This window comes from Haliaeetus leucocephalus, unplaced genomic scaffold (genome assembly GCF_000737465.1).
Source record: "Haliaeetus leucocephalus isolate CR32 unplaced genomic scaffold, Haliaeetus_leucocephalus-4.0 Scaffold229, whole genome shotgun sequence".
NCBI classification, from domain to species: domain Eukaryota; kingdom Metazoa; phylum Chordata; class Aves; order Accipitriformes; family Accipitridae; genus Haliaeetus; species Haliaeetus leucocephalus.
The window spans coordinates 4,916,024-4,941,774 of NW_010972665.1; the positions used below are offsets into that span (position 1 = coordinate 4,916,024).

Genomic DNA, 25,751 nt, shown 5'->3' on the forward strand with positions numbered 1-25,751 from the left:
GGGGTCCTCCCGCCGCGGTCTCCCGGGGCCTCCCCTGCCGCCGGCAGCAGCCGCGCCTCCGCCCGGCCGCTCCTCACGGCAGCCTCTGGGGCTGACTCTCGGCGCCCACCGGCGCTCCCTTGCCCGCCACGGTACTCTCACCGGCCAGCAACCGCCGCTCCCCCAGCTGCCAGGAGCTGCACCGCCAAGCGCGCTTGGTGGCTCTGCGTTTAGTTTCCCTCACGGCAGCCCTGGCCCAGACCCTGGTCGCCAGCGGCGGGGCGGACTGGTAGAACCGACCCCGCGGCAGCACCAGTACAAGCGGGGGAGCTCGCCTCGCCACGCAGCCGCTCGCGGGGCTGAGGAGGCCGCGCTCCCAGCCCAGCCGCGCCCATCAGGCGCGCATAAGCCACCCCTACCGCCTCCTTCTGGGTCCGGCTCTGGAAAGGACACCCCCACGCGCGGCTCCGCCCCGGGCACGAAGGACCCCTGCGCCGCCTTATGATTGGCTGCGGGCAGGTCCTACTTCCTTTTCTCGCTCGCTGGCAGGGAGGCCTCCACCAAGATGGTGAGTGCCTGCTAAGGGTGTGCGGCAAATCCGCCCTGTGCTGCTGCCATCCCGCCCCCGCGGGGCTCCCCAGCTGCCGGGCTGGCCTGCCTGTAGCGGGCTACGGGGGTATGGTGGAAACTGAGCGGGCGCTTGTCATCCCGCTTTGGGCCGGGGCTCCTGCGGCCTGGCCATGGCGGGTCGGTACCGGTTGGTGGCGGCGAGCTGTGGGCCGCGGCATATGTTTGGCCTGCTGCGTCTCCGTGCTGCTGGTTGGTAAGAGCAGTGCTGGGCTGTGGCAGTAGTGTAACGTTGCACTTCTGAAGGCGTTAAAGGGGCGTTGTAGGTCCTACTCGGTATTAATCTTATAGTTCTTTGAAAGTGTTAAGGCAACAGTAACGTGTAGGTGTTTTAAGGAAACTTCTGCATTAAAGAATTGGTAACGTTCAGGTTTGTTAAGGAAGCTTTTTTCGTATTGTTGTAGTGTTTGGGCTTGTAGTCTATGTGTTTCATTGAAAGCTGTTTCATGTTTTCAGAATGATACAAGTATGTATGTTGCTGTGTTGTTTGGAAGCTGGGAATGAGTCTGTCAGTTTTTTGGTCTACTTTAGAGGTGTTTTCTGTAGCGCGGGAGCAGGCCACTTTGATACTGATAGTGAACTCATAATCTGAGAGACGAGTGACTGTTGCTGTCTTGGGCGTTATTTATATGCATATTAATATCAAATTGCATGTAAGGCTGTTATTTTGTTTTACTCTGTATCTTCTCTTGCAGAATGACACAGTGACCATCAGAACCAGGAAGTTCATGACAAACAGGCTGCTTCAGCGCAAGCAGATGGTAAAAGAATACAGAAAATTCCCTTTAATTATTTCTCTGTTGGTTCTGGGCTGCAAGTGTTTTTTATCCACTATAAATAAGGGGCCCTTAAACCCTCCAGAGCTCTTATTGTAAGAACTTACAGGCTTAATTGTGTTGATGCATGTTGAAGGTAAATCTTGGTAGTGAAGTTGTGAGCTGTTTTGTCCAACTTGCGCCAGGGGAGGTTTAGATTGGATATTGGGAAAAATTTCCTCACACAAAAGGTTGTCAAGCCCTGGAACAGGCTGCCCAGGGAAGTGGTTGAGTCACCATCCCTGAAGGTATTTAAAAGGTGTGTAGATGTGGCACTAAGGGACATGGTGTAGTGGTGGGCTTGGCAGTGTTAGGTTTACGGTTGGATTCAATGATCTTAAAGGTCTTTTCCAACCTAAATGATTCTATGAAGCAGAACACTTACAAACATTTTTGTATCAAAGTAATACTACTTTTTACTGCTAAGGTGTGTTAGTTTAAGTGTTAAGGTCATAGTGGGACTGTAGCACCTTGCTGTTGTACTGGATATTGACCTTTATACAATTTGTAAAAATTTCTTCTTAGGTGATTGATGTTCTTCATCCTGGGAAGGCCACAGTCCCCAAAACAGAAATCAGGGAAAAGCTGGCAAAAATGTACAAGACAACTCCTGATGTAATTTTCGTCTTTGGCTTCAGAACTCACTTCGGTGGTGGCAAGACAACAGGTTTTGGCATGATCTATGATTCCCTGGACTATGCAAAGAAAAATGAACCCAAACACAGGCTTGCCAGGGTAAGTTGTTTTCCAGTAACTAGAAAACAATTTAAATGGATTTGAAGTCTTTAGTTATTTATGACTTATGGGTGTAAAGCTAAAGTTTTGTGAAAGTACTGTTGGTGTACTCAGAGTTACATAAGAGGTCTTAAAACAGCATAGGTTAGCTTCTGCATTTGCGAAATAGCGTAAGTTTTTTTTATTGTATGTTACAGGGGACTTGGGAAAGCAAAACTGATGTTACCAGTTGATGTTTAGCAGTAATAGATAACTAACTGCTATTAAAGGTCTTGAAGAGGCATAAGAGATGGGGCTGATCCTTATGCTACTTTAGTGCTTATTTTCTGTGTTGAATGATTTATTAGTGAACTTGTCTTACTATTTAGCTAATATTTCAAATTTAAACAGTATTTGAAGAGTCTAGAAGTAGTAGAACTTAAATTCAGAGTTACTATCAGTGAAACGATGTTAAATGCAACTTTTAACTTTTTTAACAGCATGGCTTGTATGAAAAGAAGAAGACTTCTAGGAAGCAGCGAAAGGAGCGTAAGAACAGAATGAAGAAAGTCAGGGGTACAGCCAAGGCAAATGTTGGTGCCGGCAAGAAGGTAGGATGGGAGTAGTTGTAAGCTAGCACTCTAGTATGTTGCCTTAGAAATGTTGATTAGAAGTTCTTCAGCAGGATAACACTGTTTTTCTTCCATTTCTTTCACCTGGTCTGTTGGATAACAGAAGGTAATCTGTGTGGTGTCATATAGCTTATCAGCTGAGTAGTTTAGTTTTGCTCCTCACTGCTGCAAGCTTAGCTGATACAACATGAAACAATGCTTCTTAAATAATTGTTTCCTACATTTCACTTAAACTACAGTTAAACTTTCATAAACCTAACAGTATCGTTCTAATTGCATAACTCAGTATTGTGCTAATTGTGTAACTTGATATTGCAATATACAAATTAGATCATCTTAACACTTGATACTCAGACTGCCTAAATATCTAATGCTTACTCCACCAAGTTACTGTTATTTATGGTGTTATTAATAAAGGAGGCTTTGTTAAAGATGTGTGGTGGTGTAGGCAGTGAGGACAGTGTGTAAATAGAAATAAACCCACGGTAAAGCAGGCATTTTACCTTAAGTGACTGATTTCCAAGATAGTTGAGTTTTCCCCTGGTGGTAGCTTCCTGTTCTGTGGCTTGAACTTGATACAAGCAGCATGGAGGGAGGCAGAGTTCCTCTATCATGAAACAAAAAAAAACCCCACCAAAACTGAGGAATAGCTTGGGTGTGAAGACAGTCATCTTCCTTAGCAGCTTTTTGTCCTCTGAAAAATACCAAGTAAGCTGTACAGCTAAGTGGGTTTTTTCAAGTGTTTTAATGAGGGGAGAGAGGGTGATGGGTTTTGATGCTTATTTCTGTAGCTGCTAAAGTGCCTTGACTTCAACTTTAGTAATCTTCACTTTTGCTTTTTTTTCTACTTTCTTGGAATTCTCCATCAGAAATGAAGTATCTAGCAGGTACTGAAAACGAGCATGGATGTGTTGACTGAATTATACATCACTGAAACATGTGTCCATCCTTTTAATTGAAGCACTGTACTGCCTTGCATAATGCACGTTTGCTTTAAACTTGCTTCTGTCCTGTAAGGGTTCAGATAACTACATAATGAACTTTATTCTGTGTGACTTGGAAATAAAATTTGGCTAACAGCGAACAAGACTTTTTGAGACTAATGAAACAACATTAAAATAAGGAATTCCCAGTGAGAAGAAATCTAAGAAAGTCAGTGCCATTGGTTTGAGGCATTGGTTCAGAACACCCCAGGTTCTGATTCAAAGTATTACAGTGCAATTGCATGTGTTATTTGACCTTTGTGTGAAAGTAGTTGTGTATCTTTATGAAAACTAAGTCACATCACAGCTTAGTGCATTTCAGACGGTAGTTGGAAATGACACAGTTGTCAGCATTAAACTGTATTTAACTATTGGCCTGCAGTATTCCAAGTTCAGACATGAATTACAGTGAAATTAGAAATCTTTGTGAAATTAAATTATTGACTTAGTGCATAAGTGAAATTCTTGTTATCACTGGATGGAAATAAACCAGTGTTGCTGCTAACTACTAGATGAGAGAACTACTCTACTAGATAAGGTTCGGAGCCTTTTTTGGTTCTGCTTTAATGCTGTTTTAATCATGAGGTCCTACAATTGTTTACAGTGTAACAGCACAAATTAGCATTTGGTATAGTAGTAACACTAACATACACCCTCTTGTCAATGTCAAGGGAGTCATTTAGTGTTGCACTGATACCAGTAGTATGGATGAACTCAAGAATTTTGCACTTGAAGGTAGCTGTTGTTGAGTGTTAATGCAAAATGGTTAAATGACTGTCACGTGAATTACTAAAGCTGTCCAGTTCATAGAAGTTGTCTTAAAATATATAAGCACTTTAGAAATTTAAGACCAGGATAGTGTGCTGTGATCATTATATAGCAGATGTGACTTCTGTATCAAGTGCTTCCCAAACTAACATGCAATCTCAGTAGTAGGTGAACTGTGTTTTTGATTAGAGGTTTTTTAATGTATTTTAAAATGATCTTTTAGTTGATATGTATGCATGGGTTAGACTTTATTTGTTTACCAGTTAATCTTTGTGTTCTCACGTTAAACTTAAAGACAAATTAATTTACATTGATTGAGAAGCGTTCTTCGCTGCATCACAGAAAAAAGCTTGTGGAATACACTTGTGTCTTAAAGCTTTGTCTTGAAAAATGCATGTTTAAACATAATGGTGTGGTATGGTTCATAATCCTTTTATCACGGCCGTGTGGAGGAATTTTTAATAGGAGTCCTGGAACACTTTTGGAGTCCACTTAAACAATCTGTGAAAACTGTTTATCTCAAATGTGTAGGCACTTGATTCCGAGACATCTTCAGGCAAGTCCATATTTCTGTAAGAGTTATGTACCACATAGTCATGAAAACTATTGAAATGGTGAATCATACTTAAATAGTTTTTCTTGAACTTTAAAGTCAGACATGAACTGTGCTGATGTCTGACTGTTAAAAGTTTTCTTTGATGCTTCCTTTCACTTCTCACTCCTTCAGAATTCCCATTCTGTTTTCTCTGCAGTTTCCAGAGAAGTATTTTGAAGTAGTTTGTGTTATTTAATATATTCAGTATCTCTATAGTTTGCTGAGCTTGCATGGAAGTTTGCAACAAGTAGATGAGGAAGTCCTTCAACTAGTGTTTGCATTCAGAGCAGTGGCCCATATACCCTGGGATATTAAAATGCAAAAAAAAACCCACCCTACATCTTAATGTCACAACTGTAGCTGTGACAGCCTTTGACATGTGAGCCTTCCAAACAAATGTTTTTGGTTTTTTTTTTAAAAGTATCAAACAGAAGTGTGGCAGGATAGGCACTTTAAGCCATTGTAGCCTGAAGGTATAATTGAACATGCAATTGCATTCCGAGTATTACTTAAGCCCTGAACAGCTATTGTTAGGTCCCATTTTGAGTTTGAGAGAATGTGTGAAATCTCAGTCTTCAGCCTCTACAGTAGTCAGAACTTTGGGGTTTTCCTGTCACATTTCACTGTGGTAATTGACAAAAGCATATTATGAATGTCAGTAAAAAGCCTGAAAGCTCCATCTTCTACAGTAGTAGAACTTTGATAAAACTATTAATAAATGCTTTTTCTTTTTCAGTAAATGAACATACTTCAGATGGAAAATGCATAACAGGTATGACTTTAGAATGCTTTGTAATGGTAGACATTCAGTAGTCTGTAGTCATTATGACGACACAGGTCTAATATTGATTTATGCAAAGCATGGTAGTTGTGCTGATATAGAATACAGTGCAAGAGTTTAAGACTAAGAAAGACTTAAATATTTATAAAGCACTGTTGTGCTTACTACTGAGTTGATAATTTATGTGCCTTCCACTTACATGAAGCACCTGATTAGTATAAAGACTGCAATAAAAAATCAGGCAGTTAGGATTTGCTCTTGCTGAAACTGTTGATTATTTAGTCTTACTGTAAACAAGGCTTACATCTGCCTTTTGTAGATACAAGGAGAGGATAATAGGCCTTGTTTTTTATTGTCTTAAATAGATTGAAGTAGTATGATTTCTATTTTGAGGACAAATTTCTGTATTTTTCTTATAGATACTAATTTCAAGTAAATTTCTTATAAGCAAGCCTGATATTCTTTTAGACAAGTCCTAGACTATATTTTTATATCTTTGTTGCAGAAACGTGAGTTAGATATACTGTAGGCAGCAACTGTTACAGATAAAACTGTGGTTTTATTACGAATGGTCTGAATGACTCAGTTTAAAGCAACTTAAACAGTCTGTCTGGGAGCTGATGTAGTAAGTATAATGTCTTAAACAGAAAGCTGGCAAAGTAATTGTAGTTTGTTGAGCTCTTCTACAGAAATGCTGTAATCTAGGCTCTCATTTATTCCCATGACAGTACTGTGAAGTTGTGAACCTTGTGTTCTTCTAAGAAAGGCAGTGTGGTTCACCTGAGTTGTTTGGGAGCCAGTTTTTCAGGCTCTATAAAGGTATGAGTGTAAAAATTGTTTTAATCATGTGGCACTGATCTATTTTTTCCTTTACAGACTACATTATTCTGTGAAGAAATATAGAAAGAATTATTCCAGAAAGAAGCTGCTTATCTGCCTTTAACATCAAATAAACTATGTCAATAAAATGTTGGTTTACCCTTTAGTTTTGATTTGAAAGCTACCATTTTGTAAAGTTTGAGAAATTCAAGATCAGTGCACTGTTTGCACTGTATTAAAATCTTTTAATAATGAAACAACTCTTGTTTTGGGTATCAATTTGAAGTGAATCAGAGCTTTCTACAGGTCGTAGTATAACCTAATGGTAAGCAGAGGCAGTGTTAGTTCATGCAGGAAGGTATGCTTTTGTTGTTTGGTGTTCAAACTGTGGTTTGGAAAGTCCTTTTTAAGATGTGCTTGTTTGACTGCCTATATTATATAGACCTATAGAACGTAGCTGAAGGGACAACAAAACATGTAGATGGAGATCTGAGAGCTGCATACTTCCACAGTTTTTTGCTCATGAAGGAGTTAGGTATGACTTGTCTTTAGTTCCTCAGTTGTCAGGACAGGCGCTGGGGTCTGTTGCTGGTCTGCAAACTATACAGTACACCCCTATTTTTTCATCTGGTAGTGTTAAAGGAGTCATTTAAGATTGGATTAGTGGCTGGATGAGGCATGCTCTGTGCTAGAAGTGTGGTCATTCTGGTGCAGGTGTATTGTGTAGCAAGCAAAATAGAAGTTTTATACTTCAAATAGGACTGAAACAAACTGGGCAGCTCTAGCAGCTGTGCTGATGAAGGCTCTGACTTGATTATTATCCAAGTACAGTATTTTTAAATTTTACTACCTTTGTACTAAGGCAGCATATTGTAACACAGGTAAGGCATTTTTAGTGTTTGGGGGGGGAAACCAACAACCCTATAGTTAAAGTTGGTAAAGTGGTCAGAAGGAGGGATACTGTTGTCCTAGTAACTTCCATACAAGATCTGCTAAATATAGATAAAGCAGATAATGCCTTTTCTAATACCTTCAGTCTGAGTCTTGAACTAGTGGGGTTGCTGTTGTCTGCGTTCAGCAGCATCATGCTTCTAGCTGTACTGTAAATTTTCTGTACCTCATGCTGTAGTGTTTCTGCCTTTATTGAGGTTAGTAACTAGGACTGGTAGGGAATTGCCCTGGTGAAAGGATAGGTAGGTACTCCAGTATCTTCTAAACATAGGTGCACTAGTGATGTTAGACTAAGGGGATGGTGAAATGCAGTAATCGATTCTAAAATATTAGTTTTGATTCTTAAGTCCTGTGGAAGTTAAAAGGCTTTTCTACTTGGCAGACAGACCTTCAAAGGTAGGTACTTTCTGGATGTTCTTCCCAAAGGTTTCAGTGTTAAATTCTGAAGAATCGCTGGAGGGGTATTAAAAGTGGGATTTGTGTACTTAAATACAGTACGTGCACTGAACTCTTGAGTCTGTAGATATGTTTTGAGTAGGTGACAGTAAATTTCTGACAACCGCAAAGGTTTTAAGGGATATGGAGGAAACCTTCTGTGCGTAAAGCTTAGAGTTAGAACCTAAACCTGTTTTAAAGGTAATACCTGCAGTAAACCCTTTCCATATATAATGTTCAACATCAAAGGAAACAGTCATGCTATTAAATATAATTGAACGGTCACTAGGGGGTGGTGTGAACACAGCAATACAAATACAAAGAGGACTTGTATAGCAATTTTTCATAAAATAGGCTGAAAGGAAGTTGAATTGCCAAAGAAGGTCAACTCCCTTGAAAATATGCAGTAATAATAGTTGTATTTAGGATCTGAGGCTTTAAATGATATTTTTGTTTCACTGGTTCTTTTTTTTTAATTGAGTGGAAACCATCTGTTTCAGCGAAGACCGTACAGTTAGTGTTTCCCAAATGTTCACTACTTTAAAGCTCTAGAATGATGGCACAAATTCTAGTTGTTCTTTTCAGAAGCTTCCCTACCTTAGTTTTAAGCAATCAACAAAGGATCTATAAATAAGTACTGGCATAAAGGTATATATGTCTTGCATAGTCTTCATGTTTTGACTTTGCATAGTAAACAGTACTGTTGCAGGGGTGATGTACATACCTCTTGAAGCAGAGCTTAGTTCTGGAGTTGGAGTTTTAAAGGTTCCTTTCAATGTTGTAATGTCTTGCATGCTATTCATTACAGGCTTATTTATGAGGTACAGTAACTTTTCGAAGCAGATGGATTGAAATAGGCTGTCTTATTGCTTGGTGCCATAATTTGGTATTTGATGCCCCATTTTGATGATTTAAGATTAACAGCAAAAGATACCTAGTGAATCCGTAGAACAATTAACTCTTCCCTTGCTGCATGGTTCGGTTATAGCCACATACCCATAAGCTATACTCTTGTCTTGCAAAATGAGGCATTAAGCCCAAAAAATGGGGAGGGAGACAAAATGACACTGTGATCTAGAATGAACTGATCAAATCAGATCACCATATTTGAGTTTTTCCACTGTTCTGCAACATTGTGTGTTGATGTGGCTATCCTTTTCTCCTATCATTCCACCTGGAAAATGGCAAGCAGCTGAATAGCTGTCATCTGAATCTTGGTGCTTCAACAGTCTGGAGACATAAGCAGCTCCTCATGTGAGTTTCTGTTCCGCCAAGATTTTGCCATCATACACTACAGTCTAAGCAATGTGTAGCAGATGTTCTGTAATTCAGAAGTTTAATGCATGTGTTGTGCTGTGAAGACTCTAGGTTAATCCCCTTTCCTGTGGGAGGTAAAACAATTAAGTGGAAAGCATTGATGAACAGGAATCTTCACTTCTTTCCCTACTGTGTCCTGAAGGTACCGTTTTATTTCCTGCTGATCTTGGCACATCCCATCATCTGTAGGTAGTAGTTTTTGTCACTGTTGCCTGCTTTTAGACTTTGGCCTGGCCCTGTTATTTCAGTATCAAGTATTTTGTCTATTTGATGACCAATCTGGAGCCCAAATTAGACTGAAGGGTTTTTGGAGCAGGAACTTCTAAATTAAACTGTTGGAGTAAAGACTTTCATTAACTCTTTACCATTGTTAATGGCTAGGCCGTAAGTTTGAGTTGTGTGTTTTTTAGAAGGGATATAATTACCATAGAAGGTGTTTGGGTTTTTTTGTAGGAAGGACTCAAAAGTATATAGCTGGACTAGTAAGAGTAAATTAACTCTTCCTGTGAAATACTTGAAAAGCTGTGCAGAAGCCTCAGGGCTTGACTTAATTGAAGCTTGATCAAGTAGTCCAACTTCTTGCTGAGGTTCCACCTGTATGTTCAGTGAGATGGATAAGGCACAGACAGATAATGATGGCTTCTGTCTGAAGGAGATTGTGCTTTGAAGGCAAAAGACGACTACAGCGGATCAAAGGAAGATTTACCATGGAAGCGGAGTCTGTTTGGAGGAGGAGAGATTAGTGTCTTGGTATCATAGAAAAAGATAACTGTGATACAGATGAAAGATGGTAAAACTTGGCATCACCTGGTCAATGAGGTTGTTTTGTCTAGGGAGCAGCTTGTAACAGGCTTGAGAACAAGTGTTAAGGGGAAGAAATGAAGCTTGTATTGTCAGTGGCTTGAAATAAATGAGGCATAGTATGCTATGAGAAGACTGCAGTACCGATAGGCAGAGAGATAAAAGGGTGATGATGTGGGTTCTTTTTGTTCATAGAAAATGTGTCATTTAAGGAATAAAGTATGGATGTCACTATCAAATCTATTTGCAACAGTCAGAAAAAATTAACTTGTCCATATTCTGGTCAGTTCCTGTACAAAATTAATGTCATTAGTTTCCTACACAGAGGAAATAGAACATTGTCCTGTAGCAGCTGTTGATACTAGATTTGTACAGTAGGTTTGAAATTCTAGTTGTGAATGCTCCCTGTTCATGCGCTTCTGTTTGAGCGAAACTAGATATATTGAGCCTTTCTTGGTTGGGTATTTTGGTGGTGCTAAGAGACCAGATGAGAGTAGTTCATTTTTTTGCTTTGAATGTTGTCAGTGTTTTATCTGAGCTGGAGAACTTTCCAATACAGGTGGCAAATGTTTCTTCTGTTCATCACTTGACACATCACTAACACAATAGCAATAAGATTAAGTTATTTCTATGAATGCATTTGTTGCAATGCCTCTAAGACATAAACTGAAAAGGTTTAAGTAAGTTTTGACAAGTCAATGTCAGGAGTAGGCACATGCTAGTATATTAATGCTTTTGGACTCTTTTGCTTTAAAGTGATTAAATGGAAATTTAGTCTTATGTTTGTTGCTAACATTTGTGAACTCTAGTTATGTCTTTAAAAAAAAAAAGAATCCCCTATGGAATTTTATCCTCATATGGAATAACTAAGTTTCCTCTTAATTTTAGTCTTTGCTCTTTATAAAGGCTGTGGCTAATGAAACAGCTGCAAAAGTGGCTAAAAGACATCCTGTGCGCTGGAAGATAATTGTGTGTTTTCCAAGAGCTGGCCATTGGCAACCAGTACTGCTGATAAAAAAGCTCCATCTTCCTTTCCAGTTATTGCTGTTCATACAGAGAGATCCCAAATAAGGTCAAGTAGTGTGCTGAGGCAGAAGGACATTCAGAGCATCTGTGGCTTCTTTTGACGCAGTAGATGTTATACAACCACCAAAAACTGAGTGCAGTGCTTCACTGGGGTGGATGATAACAGTTTGTACTCGTGTTCATTGGGTTAAAATACAGCTTGTTATCTAATGAAGCTGGCCAAACTGCAAACTGACCTGTATTAGCAGGAACATGCTTCAGTGCCTTTCATGATGATCTGATTTGATTGTACTAGAGCTGCTACCCTGCTTTTTCTGTCATTTTTTGCTAGCCTGTTTGTTAAGCCAGGCATCGTTTGTGTTGATTTGATAACAGGTTTCAATCACTGATAATAAAACTTTTCTGTGACAAATGACCTCAGATCCGTGTCTCCTGCACAGTGTTGGCTGTAAGTAGAAAATTGGGACTGACACTTCCCTTTTTCAATGTTTTCTGTCTGGTTTAACAGCCAGTGTAAAAATTACAAATGAAGTGGCTTAATACTTTTAAATTAAAAAGGGGAGAAAGTTGATTTTTAAAATGTTGGCCAATAGTTTTTGCATAGTTTGCTTCACTGTTTCCTTAATAGTTTGATGGATCCTGCTACAGACCAAAAGTGAAATTAAGCCTTTTTTTCTTTTTTTTTTTTTTAAGGCAAGTAGAGGGGTATTATAAAACTTAAGAGCTGTCAGAATTCATGTTTTAAGTGTTTTAATTGATCAGTTCTGGTTATTGAAGAAAGTCAGGTTGATCTAGGCCCTACTTCACGGCTTTACAAAAGTAAAGACTAACGTAAGGACCTAGGATTGGGAGAAATTTTCAGATTCACACACAAATATTAAACTTTTATGTTTTTGAGAAGTTAATTAAAATGAGAGTATATTTTGCCTAGCATTGAACTCCATAGCACTGAACACTGTAATAATGCATAAACCAGAGAAAACATGGTGAAATTGAATTGTCCAGACTCAAAGAAATGCTGAAAAGTAAACATCTGGCATTAAACATGAAGTAATATACGCATCAAAGTTGGTTTGGTTTTTTTCTTTTCGTTTTTATTAAATGTGAAAATGTTCAGAGGCATAAATGTCTGCTAGTTGCCTTTTGTGACTGTGACTTGTGCTTTTGAAAAAAAAAAAAAAATCTCATTTCAATGTGGTAAATGATTGCTTTAGAATACTTTCTTTAACGGTTTTCTTTTGGCTCCTGACAATACTTCATCGGTATGGCATGTCTGGTGACCTGCGTGAAAGTCTCAGTGTAGGACTAAGATACTCTTACAGAAGCTCTAACACAGTGCTGCGCAGACCAAACCTTGGAGAGGCTCCTTTGAAAACCCTATGCTGGTGTTGAAGACCAGTGCAGGCACTCATATGATCCTGGCAGGATGTTACCAGACAACCTTACAAATCCCTGTGAGGCTGGAACGTGCCAGTATTCCTGCTTCACAGACGAAGCACAGAAGGATAAAGTACAAAGACATTTTTAAAGTACCTGAGTGTTTTAAAAGTGGAAGTACAAATGTACTTGTGTACAAATGAATAGAACAGACTATTTCAGATGGAAGGGACCTACAACGATCATCTAGTCCAACTGCCTGACCACATCAGGGCTGACCAAGTTAAAACTTGTTACTATGGGCATTGTCCAAATGCCTCTTGGGACATGGACCGCCTCTTTAGGGAGCCTGTTCCAGTGTTTGAGCACCCTCTTGGTAAAGAAATGCTTCTTCATGTCCGGCTTAAACCTCCCCTTGTGCAGCTTTGAACCTCCTTAGTATAAAAATACTTCCTGCAGTAGTGGCTTCTCCCCACGTCAGAAAACAAGCAAATGTGCTGGGGAATTGAACCTCAGTGTCAAGGGAATGCTCCCACTAACTGCTGGACCAGCTTTCTTCTCAGCAGATGAGAGATGGGACTTGTTTCTGTGGAAATAAGCCCTAGTGAGAGGCTCAATGCACAGGAAGCACTGAATGCAACCAAGCCACAACCAGCTCTGCTCTGCCTTAGTGGTTTTCTACAATGCAGTCTGTGGGTCAATAGCTGGGCAACTTCAATGCAGCAACTAGTCCGTGTTTGGTGTTTCAGCCAGTACTGTCAGCCTGATGCAATGCCCCTCCCTTAAGGCAGGTAGTTCTTTCTGCTGGGTTCAGATAGCTCATGAGATGACTTTCCTCTCTTCCTTTAAAAGCTCTCTTCAGAGGTAATGAGGCTAGTTGGCAGTGTTTTAGTAATTTCTGCTACAGAAAAACTCCTGTGTATCAGCTGTCTTGAAAATAGATTTCCATGTCTCAGAAATACATTTCTAGTGGCTTATGTGGGAATTAACTTTTACTTTTGTCAATGATGATAGACTAATGTAATTTTGTACCCTTTTAGTCACACAAGTCCGCTGTACCCATAACTGGCTGCTTAACTAGGGGCACTCTGTGGTTTACAACTTGTTCAGAAGGTATGTCCCTATGTTCATTAGCAAAGTTCATTATTCCATAACATAAACAACTTGTACTTTGAAGTAAATACTGCGTGTGATCACTACTGATTTTAATGTTTTAAGAGGTGGGTGAAGGTGGTTCTTAAATCTTCCATCTTTTGCTTTTCCCTTGAAGAAGCCTGAGGTTTGTTTAACCCCCAAGACTGCTTAGCCAAGAAGATATCTTGTCTTCATTCAAGCTGCCTGTTGCGTACAGACCATGCTTCTTTCTGAAACCTGTTTCAGTCCTTTACACTCACCTCTGTATGGCAGTTGCCCTGATACTTGTCTCAGGGCAGATAACCTTAGTGATATATCTCCATGTTTCTTGTGTTTCTACTTTGCATCCCCTCCCTTTCCATCCTGATGGTGTCTCTTTGTTCTGCTCAGAGGTGCTTTTTCTAGCTTTACTTTCCCATAGACTGTGTAAGAATGAACAATAATCACATAGCTTATATAAAGCAATTTATCAGCTTTTTCCCTAGTGGTTGATCAATGCTCCACTGGCACCTTTGTGCGTCCAAGTGGAGGAACCTGAAGTTGCTATCTCCAGAGTTGAGAGAAGGTTGTAGAGCAGTTTGTATTGCTGCTGTCCTGTGGATGAAAGGAGATACACTTCCCAGGTATATCAAGGTGCCACAGTTCTTCAGTCCTGTATTAACCCTCTTTCTTTAGTAAAGATAGAAAATAATTTCTGGAGGGTTTCTCAATTAGGAAACAACCAACCAACCCAAAATAAAAAATGACAAAACCACAAAACAAGCCTTTCAGTGCCTCACTTTTATTGGAATTAGTAAATGGAAATAGAAGAGTACTATAGCAGACACCTACCAAGTAAACACTATGCACAAGGTACTTCTGAGGTCCATTCTTCAACTAATACTTCTCCATAACTTCAGTGACAGTTCTAGCAACACTACAGAGAGAATAGATCCTTCAATCCCAGATGCAGTGATGCTTCTCTTGCTTTTCAGCTTAGTTCTCCAAGTATTTACCACCCCAAGTGTCTTTTTTATTTATTTTTATTTGTTTTACCACTTAAATAGCTGTCTTGGGATGTAAAGTGCAGGAACAGGTGTAAAAGACTTTTCATGCAGCTTGCTGAGTAAGCAAAATGTTTTTATCTAGCTATTTTCAATCTACACAAACTTCAAGAGCAAGTATCTCGCTTTTCAGTGAAGATAGTCAAAGAGATTGTGCAAAGTAATCCTTTAGCCAGCAGAGGACTGTAGAACCACGTACCACACAGTTACAGATGCAAAAATGTACAATCACAAAGAGTAAGGGGAAAACCCATGTAGCAAACTATGTAGTCGAGACAGTTTCTTAAACATGGTAAAATACTGAAAGGGAGGGCTCTTTTCTTTGTTTGTTTCTCATTAAAGGATTTAATTTGCCCCAGGTTCCCCTTGTCGATGAAGATCTATGGGAATTTTGTTTACATTTTGAAGCACATTGCCAAGAAGAGTACTTCATATGGCAAGTATACTGAACCTTTTGGGGGAATGACAACACTACAGAAATGGTGGCGCATTCCCTAAAGGAAAACATACTTCATTTGTAATGAACATTATGTCTGCAGAATCTAATGGCACAACCTCCTATTCAGTTTATGTAAAATAAAACAGGCCCATATGTTGCTGCTTTTAGAGTTTGGGTGTTTAAATTAAATGTTGTTTAATGAATATTCAAGCCCATTTGCTCAAAAGTTGTGCTCAGCGTAGCATCTTTTTCCTCTGTCTTCAATCTTACCTAGGGTATTAAGCCATTACAAGAGGGTGCTAAAGCAGAGGCATCTGTTTCTAACTAAAACTTGGACATTAAAATGCCAGAGCAGATGAGAGGGTAAATAAAGACATACAGTAAGAGGATCATATTATTTTTTGTTTTGTAATTAAGACTGAGGAAGGTTCGATATGCATGGCACCCTTTAAGAAATGGGAACATTCACTGTGCTATTACAGCAGCTGCGGTTTGGGTATGTTATAGTGGCATATTCACTCTACTCCCCATTTCCTATAGGAGTTAATTCAGCTTTTTCAGTATGTGCGGGCCAGATCCTGTGCTGGGATGCCTCAGCAGACTGTTTTCTAGAGACATTTGCATCTGTGTGGGGCTGTAGGCAGCTTCTAGATCTTCATGCCTGGGTGTGGGCAGGCTGACTAGAGGCACTTCATAAAAGCTGGGGTTCACGTACTGCCGGTAACAAGGTTTTACCTTTTATCATCCGTCCCCAGCCCAAAGTCAAGTAGAAATATTAGTAGGCTGGAAGAAATCCTCTGGAAGCCAGATCTGTCCTATTGACTGCCCTATTGAATGGTCTAGACTGGTCAGACCTGAAATGCATTGGGCATTTGTCATCAGAGGTCGGGAACTGCACCGTGAGAGGTTTCTTTGAGTTGGGAAGGAACCTGTGGCTACAAACAGGTGGTTGAATTCAGTCTCATTGTGCATTTACTTGCATCTATTAAATCAAGTTTTTAATTCATGAAGGCATTCCTGTGTATGTTTAAATCTATGTCTTTTCAGGAAAATCAACAAGACAAAACCTGAAATATGTACTTAAATAATTTTCAGGAACTTTATCTTGGAGTCCAGAAATTGACAGCACTATCCTCTTTTTTTAATGGCTTGGAAAAAAAATCTCATTAGAAGACAGCTGGAATGTAAACACAAATCACAATAATTGGCTTTTACATATTTTCATGAGGGTTCTTCAGATGCTTGTTTTTACTGCACAAGTGCAATATTGTAGCTATACAGTGAAGCCCTCTTCAGAGAATAATTGATACATGGATAAAATACTTAAAAACATTCCCTAATGCTGTAAATCTAAATGAAGGCCAAGACTATTACATGAGAAAAACGAACATACTAACCCTCAAATTCTTTAAAACTCAGTTATTTGCTAGAGCTTCCCTGGCCTAACTAATTCCACTGTCTCTACTGAGCTGGGTTGTTAGGCATCCGTTAGTACAAGAACAGAACAAGAAATTGCCTGCCCAAGAGGTGTCACCTGAAGATAGTTAACCTGTTCTGGGCATGTCTGTAGACACAAAAATTCACCATTTATCTGTCTCTTTTAGAGTATTTATTAGGGATCTCCAATTAGAAAAAGAAATCTCTACATAGATAAATTTAATAAAATTAGCAATACCATCATTTGTCTGCAATGTGAACTTCTGGGGTGAACCACGCTTTAATTTCTTCTTGTCCTTCAACAGGAAATTATGCTATCCTGGCTACTGTACAATAAGCAGTGAGAGACAGTCCTACCCTGAAATACTGATTTTATATTTGCATCTCAATTCTGAGCTCCAAAAACTTGCGATACATAGGAAAATAATTTTTTTCTTTTAAAAGCTTGATATGATTGAGAAAGACTTAGTAGGATAATTATTTTATTTCTAAAATGTAGCTCTATGTTAAACTTATTTCTTATGCAATCCTCTGTGTATATACAGTGAGTATATCTACGCACTGAAGTGAAACAATTCTTTCTGATTTTAGCATTTATTATTTCTATGGAGCCAACCCTGATGACAAAGGGAAATGAACTGTCTCTTGTTTGTCATCCATGGGACTGTTCAGTGGTTGCCATCAGATACTGTTTTCTAAACCCTCCATGTGCATGGGGGTAACAAAAAAAAACCCAAACCCCAAACGTTGGGATATTTCTGGAGTCAGACTGCACTGCAAGTGAGTATATGCGTGTATGCTGAATTTGCGGATAATCTGCTCCTTTTAGCTATAGGATAAATACAGTCTGAGCAATATTATGTTATGTTGATAGGATGACTAAAGTATAGGTGGCTTGAAATCACTGGCAAATGGCTTCCCCAGTCGCCAGTGTCTGTTTGACTTCAAGTTTCTAGAGCCCTCTATCAGACAGTATCCTGGCCAGTTCAGCATACAGAAATTAGCCCACAATTCCCATTTTGTTTCCCTATGTCCCTCCTTTTGAAGGACTCCCACCTTTCACCATTCACAATTTGTTTAAATTGCAGAGAGTAAACTATTCTCCAAACACCAGTAAAATATAAAAGACTTTTTTTTTTTTCCTATCATGCTTTAAAACACAGTAGCTCTTTCTTCTTCACCTTTCTTCTTGTCAGCTATAACAAACACAAATTGTCCCTAAGGAGAAAACAAACACTTGCTGTGGTATGCAAACACTCTATGAATTCATGGCATCAGTACTAACATGGCTTGTTTCAGCACCCATTTAAAACTCATTCTCCTGTACCTTATGTCATCTTTTCCTGGCTATCTATCCAGGTTCCTCCAGGTTTGTCATATTAATCTGGCATCCACCCTTTTGAATGCTAAAATGCGTTATCCCCCCTTTCTACGGTAGTGTGCATGTTAAAACATTGAAATATTTTTGCATCCTCCTTAACGCTGTATAGGAAAGATGAAAGAGGCCGTGGAGAACAATTGTACATCATGGATCTAGCCCTCAGGATAGGAATGATACTGATGACAACCTGTCGAAATGCTGAACTTGTGTTGTTGTTTGGATGAAAGAGAGAATGCAAATGAGGGATAAGGAGAAAAGAAAAGCTTCAGGACGGGCAAGAAGGATTTTCCAGCAACAGAATAGCAAACATTGTCAGAGTGCTTGTGATTACAAGTAATATAGCCCTCCACTGTTCGGAGCCAGAAATGTCTCTACCTCATTTACACTCCTTCCCAAAGATATTATAATGACTGAAAGAAAATAAATCTAGACAGATTCCACAAGCTACAGAAGGAAGATTTGCTTTATTAAAATCTTAGAAAAGACTCTTGGACTCTGCTTGCGTACTGCCGGCCAGGAGCTATCTGGGTGTAGACTATGAAAGTTAATGCATTTCCATGATGTTTTGGGTTTGTATATATGGCAAATTTATATCATTAAAAAAAGTGATAAATCGGTTAAGAGGCATAACCCCTTCATGTAGATGTTCTCACCTGGTTTCAGTTTCTCTTCTTATAAGTTATTTTAGCTTGATTAGACAGTTAAATCAATGCTGTTTTCTGTTATAACTGAGACCTTTAGGACTATAACTACTGATGTTAGCAGTAAGGCAGTTGACTGCTTTGGGGGAGTAAGAGATATAATAATGCCTAAGTTTGTGGGATGCATTTCCGTGCTTTACTGTAAACAAAGAACCAACATGCTGTAAAACCTATACTTTTTCTAGAAGACAGCCGGTAATTATGCTATGTATGAAGCAGCCCATTCCCAGAGCTCACACAGGTGTTTTTGGGGAGGGAAGAACTCTGTTTTCCACCCAGCTTTTAGGCAACACAGTGCAAATATAATCCAAAAAGTGTAAGCAGCACTAGGTAGAATCACTACAAAGAGGAAAGCTGATTCTCTCCACTACTGTCTTTTTCTGTGCTATCCCTCCCCCTTGCTTCCCCCCATTGCCTTGCAGGTAGGACATTAAAAGAAGTTGTGTATGAGGAACTGAGAGTAATCGGAGCACAGCAGTCTTTCTTGATTTATTACTTCATTCATTAATCCATATATAAAATGCAATTTAGGACAAGGCTCAGAAATCCTCAGTCTGACATGTTCTCACATATTTGATAAACGATTCCACTGGAAGAGGCTTGTAGGGCATCTGCAGTAAATTGTGCCGAGATCTATTTCTCAAAACATTTTTACTCTTTCATATCAAATTAGAGGATATCTCGTAGATAAGGGTAAGTGATGGGATTTCTATCACTTGGATGCATGTGGAGGAGCACAAGCAACCAGCACCATAAGAAAGCCACAGCTTCAGGACAGTCCTCTTGAAAATAATTCTCAGAATTGTTTCCTTTTAGCCCAAAGTTTTTAATAGTCATTGAGATGTTTGAAGACATTGATATAAATATTGTTTTCTCTAATTATCCAAAGGAAGAAGCACTGTGATATATGGATTCCATTTGAGTTATTCCAGGCAGAATGTGGATTCTTAATATCAACTTGGGGGAGCTGAACAAAATTTTAATATAGCAGTCACACAATCTCCACATACAGGGCCAGGATACCAGCAAGACTCTAAACTTGGAAACTGCATTCCTTTGATTAAGCTAGAAGGGGGGGTGGGGGGGTGGAACAGAGTTTCAGTTTTGCAGAACCCTCCTCTCTCTCCAAACTGTCTCCGCAATATATACCCATCACTGCACTGTCCTTAGGCTTTCCTCTCCCCTTCCACCCTGTTTTTGATACTCTTTCTACACATAATATTCCCTTCTCCTGGCTGCTTTCATTCTTCCCTACGGCTTTTTCAGGCTATCCCTCCAGTTGATGCCATGTAGGAAACAGTGAAGAAAAGGAACGTCACTAGCAGGAATCTGTGGAAGCGACTAAGTGGGAAGGTGTTTACGTCTCACACGCTTGCATGTGAGAAATACATTCACCCAGTCAAGGTAACTACAGTCATCTTCCACCTTGCTTTATCAAACAAGGATGCGGTGTAGGAAAAAACATTTGCAGACCTTGATTATTCTGACAGCTTACTATAATTTGTGTGCTCCTTGCATGGTAATATGCACATACATGTAGAGACATGTATACAAGTGCATGCCTGTGCTCCTGTTGTTTGAATGGCAAACAGGTCAGACAATTCCCAAGCTCCCATTGATATATCAGAAAAAAAGGGATATAAAGTGGACATTCCCCTTCTCTTCTGTGCTGTGCTAAACAAATCCTACAAATTAGAGAACGGAATCAGCTTAGAGCAAGACTGTACTCAGAAACCGTTCATTTACAGCTACAGTAGGGACCTACTGTCAGCCATGGAACTTTGCGACAGGGTGAATGAAGCTTTAATGCTTTATTTGTCAGAGAAAAAAAGAATTCAAATTAGCAAGATTTGGTCTTGAACAAACAATTTTAGCTTAGAGCTAATGAGCTGAATTGATCTCTATTTAAAATCTCAACCTTAAAAAACAGGATTACATTGATCTTCTAGATATTTAAGATTTAGAAGCCAAATTTTCTCTCTTTTCTTTGGATTACATTTTGTTGAGACAGTAGCAAATAAGTTAGACTCTGAATTCTAATGACTGCTTCTTTCTCTCATTCTTGCCAACCCTTTAGTTCAAGCACCTTTTGTCCATTTCTCCAAAAATTTAGTACAAAATGTCTTCCTAAAGACCAGACGTGAATTCAGGGATGCTGGCTTCTAACAGAAGGTTAGCTGCAACATTACCTCTACATCTGCAGTGAACGCAGTATGCTGCAGATCTCAATCAAGTATTTAAATTCTCTGTGGATATATAGATTATTGCTGCTGTGCAAAGGAAATCTTTCTGCTACCCTTGAGTAATATCCTCTAGCCTTATTCAGCCTGAAAGTATTTATCAGAAAGTCATTACTGCTGTTTTGTTTGCATATAGCTTTCATTCCTTGTATTTTAATGTCTGGACAGCATTAGCTCAATTAGTCTAATGAACGAGTAGGTCTTCTAATATTTACTATCTAATTAGTTTATTGGCCTAGATGTAATGTGCTAGGTCTAACTGTGCAATGTGTCTAGCCAAGACTGTTCTGAAGAACTTTGTGGTCTATTTCTTTGATATTTTGGCCCAGGGCTTTTTGGAAGAAAAAGAATGGGCTAATTTCTGTATCTGTTTTCCTAAAGATTGTCAAAATAATAAAGTATCTAGAAAAGGTGATACTCTTGCCTTACTAAATCCTAACCAGAGGACTCTGAATCCCTTCTATCTAGGGCAGTCTGGATGGATTGGATAGCACCTGAGAAAGAAATTAAAATAAAGGGCTATCTTTTGATTTCCAGCTGACACATAGCACGCAACAACAGAAACAGAGGACAACACAGTGGAATGTATAGCAAGGATCATAAAATGCTCTTCTCTCTCCAAAACAAATAAAAGAACAATTGCATAACAGATGTTAGTTGTATTACTTATTAAGCTACTTGAAAGTACTGAGATCTTACCAAGAAGAGCTCATCTCAAATCATACTGATACACTATGAATGGAAACGATTGGAACAAACAGTGTCATATATAACTAAAGTAGCTCAGACTGTTTCTTAAAAAGTAGAACAACAACTTCAATTAAAGCTGTTTTTTCCCCCTGCTTATTTATTCTATGAATAAAAGATAGGTAGTTTATCAAAAGACTCCTTCTAGCAGGCTGAACAGCTTTACAGGTTGATCAGCATTAGCCCTAACATGAAGGGTTGTATCTAAACCCAGCTGCAGGTACTGATTCTGTAACAGGCCCAGCTGATGCTCATTTTCTGTGCAGCAGGGTTAGCAGGTCAGTGGTGTAACACAGCTGATTTTATCAGAGCCCGGTGAGACAGGGGGCTTTTTCTACTGGCAGGCTTGAGACTTAGACTTCTTACCCTGATGGTTCCTCAGAATTTGAAAACCCAGAGAAAGAAGGCTCGGGAGCAGATGGCTGAGCATTCCTGGGCTTGTTTCCTCTGGATAAGAAGGTGGAAGAATAACTGCTTAACTGAAAAGTGTCTGAATTCCCTGAGGATCATTAGCTTAGCCTGAAGTTCAAGGAGAGCAGCCTTAAGAAGTCTTGAACTCTGATAAAGGTAGGAAAACTCTGGGATCTCTGTATAAGGTTGCTGGAGATTCCCTGCTTTTATTCAGTAACTGAAAATGCTTAAAAGAAAGAGCAAAAAGTTAAATGTGTGAGTGAAATAGTGTCTTACTGTATTTTTCAGCTTGAAAAAAAAAAAGGCAGTTTGACCTGCCTCTTAACTTGAAGTTGTCCTTTGCCTTGTCAAAAACAAATAGAATATAGAAAAGTAAAAAGAGCATGCTGTTAAATGCTAAAGAAAATACATTAGAAAGAAATATCTGGAAATAAGGTCTTTTTTGTAATTACTTTCACTTATTAGCCCCTTAGGCTTTGACCGAAAAGGTGGCCTTATAAAAAGGTGTTTCTTATTCACTAGTTCCATCAGTGTTTCCAGCTAGTCTAGAAACTAGAATTGGGGTATGGAAGGAAAATCTCTTCCTATTTACTCAGTCTCTCTTTATGCCATATGGCATATCCTCCAATTTGGAGGCTGTGTATCTTTGTTTCTTTTAAGCTATGCTCGAACCTGATGATGCAAATCATCATGCACAGCCTTAGGGCCTAAAATGGAGACATATAGGGCTATATAGCTTCGTGCGTTTGTGACTGTAAAGTTACTGGTTGCATCTGCTTTTCATTTGTATTCCTCAGTGTTACAAGGAGTGTTGTGAATTCTAGGGCATTGCCAAGGTTTACTACAAGATATCTGTACTTCTGGTTGTAAGGAATTTGTCTCGAAGGAAACTTATGGTGCCTTCTAGTCCCAGTTTACTCAAATGATAACAGATATCAAAGGCTTCCAGAGATGGACATTGGATTATTTATTTAATGTAAGATCATCATCATAGGGGTTAAAGTTATGGTTAGGAGCTATAATGAATACAGGAGTCTATCCACAGAGCTTGAGAGTATGGTCTGAAAGACAGTCATGGGATGCAGCAGGTATTTTCCTCTTGAAATACTTGCTGTGGCAATTCAGTGATCCACCATTAAGATGAAAAGGACACAATGGGCTATTTTAGCCTTAGGGCCTTTTTCTTCTGTACAACAGCATCACTGCTAATGATGCTGAATGGGACATCCCAAATAACTAACTTCTGGAAGCTAAAGCAATTTGTGAAACATCTTAGAAATGTTTGTGGAAGCCTTGGGTAGGTGTGGAAATAAATATGAAAAAAGTGGCCTTTCACTGTTTCATATATTATTTACACTCATAGTATATGAAATTGATTAGTGTGGTGTCAGAATTACTTTTGTGTGCCACACGTGTTAACTGAAAAAATGTGTAACTGCAATGCAAGGATGGGAGGTGGTCTTTGGGTAGCAATTTTGCTTCCTGGCTTTCAGGAAGCTATTTACATTTGGGCAGGAGAAAGGAGATAGACTTGGCCTTTCATATTACCGGGTTTGAGAAGTCTTGACATGAATTATTTTAGAATAAGTCATTTCTCTGATTCTCTACCTTGCTAACTGCTGCTGTATTTCATGAAGATGGATAATATGTGGTGGATGCCCCTGCTGTCATGGGCGGTAGTAGAACACTTACTGACATTCAAATAATCATCGCTATGTTTCAGGATTAACAGATCACATTATGGTTTAAAAAAAAAAAAAAAAAGACATTTTAAACTGTCCTTGTAGCATTTCAGGGAACTGATTCTATCCTGATCCACTGTTGGAAGGTTCAACCAGTGAACTGAGTCTTTGTGAACAATTACATATTGGAGGAAAAGTTTTGTCCCGATGACAAAAGGTGTACGATTTCCTAAAGATGCTAGTCTATATTGTTAAGCACTTCTAATATATTTGGAAGTCTGGTGTCATATTCCATTGTTGTAGAAATAACCACTTGTATGGTGTACCAGCATGTCAACATATCAGAAAGCAGTTCTGATGGCTGTACTGGTAGTATTGATTGACTCTGATCAATAATGGTACAATCAAAAATAGCATGAGCACTGTGTACCCTTCAGCTGTGGATGTGTTTTTTTGCAAAATGGGACTATTTCACTTTCTGAAACTGCCTTTCATTCTCACCTAATGCTGCTGCTTTCCTCCTCAGTGGAGTTATGTGTAAGCTATGATGATGCACCTCTAAAACAAGTTTGAATGCTGCTTTGTAAACATTTATATATGTTTATAAATTGGTCCCAACATATCCTGTTATCTTATCTCTGAGCTCTGATTGTTAATAAAGTAATTTCTGATCCCTTCTACTTCACCCATATACATTCACATAAATTCATGTGGCAGTTTAGAGCCAATTAAAATTTATAAGCCACAAGTAGTGAGTGAAATTCTAAGGATTAATTTACTCACTGGAGTATTAATCTGTGTAATGTAGTAGGTTATCCTTCAGTAAACTTGGCTATATGGATATGGGGAGATACATTTCCTTGCATGTTTTACTGTAAATGCAGTAATTGGTCCCACTGGGCTGTTGAGCTTGAATGGTTACAGCCAGGAGTACCACCGCAGCCTTGGTATGAACCCTGGGTAAAAGAACCGAATCAGCAATATGAAATCCAGCCGTGTTTATCTAGCTGGATCCATCTTGCTTTTCATTCCCTGCTCAGAGTTTGAGAGCAGGAAAGAAAAAGTGAAATAAATAAAATTAATTAAAATTGAAAACAAAAAGACAGCCCTTGCCATGAATATCAGAAAATATTACCTATTCCCTCTACCTTCCCCAAACCTCTCCATTTAAAGAAGCAATTGAGAAGGAATTGGAAAAAGGAAGCAGTGATCATAAATTACTTAATACATTTGGCAAAAGGAGCTTCCTCCTTAAGGCTTGTGAGTTAGGATCTTTTTACACTTGGAAGACCTAATTGATCAAGCCTAGTAAATCTGACTTTTGTTAATGGGTTTTTAACTATCATTTATTCAGCTAATGATCTTGCTGATAGGGAGCAGGGACAGAAAGAGATTGTGGCTCATGAGGGGCCACAGGAAAAGCTGGTGCCTGATCCAATGTTTTAATTTAGATCTTTTCCTCTCTGCTTCAAGATGTGCTTCCTTTCATCAATTTCTGCCTTTCTCCTAAGTTATTAAGTGTGAGCTTGCTATGGTAAACGCACTAGAATTCATACATGTTTAAAAAAAAATTAAGAAAATAAAGCTGGAAAAAAACCCAGGTGTCAAGGAAGCCTGGAAAGATCAATTATTTTCAGAGTTTTCTCTGGAAAAACCCAGTCAGGACAAGCAAATGAATAAATAAATATGCTCTAGAAACTTGTATCCTGGGAGCACTGAGGTTTCAAGATGAAGAGTTGCAGCAAGGATTCCTCTCCTAAAGAGGCTGAGCATGGTATTCAGCCCTGGTTTTTCACTGGTGTCACTGGCTGTGGGTTGGAAAGCCAGCATCCCTGTTATCTCATATTATTGGATTTATCTGTCATATTCCCTCTGACAGGGATGATACTGAAAGGCCAAAACCTGCTGAATTGCCT

The 25,751-nt window shown here is 39.2% G+C and overlaps 1 protein-coding gene across 5 annotated transcripts; it reads left to right on the plus strand.

Moving 5' to 3' along the window:
• Positions 1-496: 496 nt before the first annotated feature.
• RPS24 (ribosomal protein S24) lies at positions 497-6,966 on the plus strand. 5 transcript variants are annotated; one of them, XM_010567832.1, is made up of 7 exons: positions 568-798; positions 1,302-1,367; positions 1,947-2,156; positions 2,636-2,746; positions 2,871-2,873; positions 5,850-5,885; positions 6,771-6,966. In XM_010567832.1, the coding sequence occupies exons 1-6, from the start codon at positions 658-660 to the stop codon at positions 5,850-5,852; spliced, it is 534 nt and encodes a 177-aa protein (XP_010566134.1). In that variant the 5' UTR covers positions 568-657; the 3' UTR covers positions 5,853-5,885; positions 6,771-6,966. The 5 variants fall into 5 exon arrangements, with proteins under 5 accessions (XP_010566136.1, XP_010566134.1, XP_010566132.1 ...); XM_010567831.1 differs by lacking the exon at positions 2,871-2,873 and adding an exon at positions 3,637-3,654 and having other exon boundaries at positions 569-798; XM_010567833.1 differs by lacking the exon at positions 2,871-2,873 and having other exon boundaries at positions 570-798.
• Positions 6,967-25,751: the final 18,785 nt, after the last annotated feature.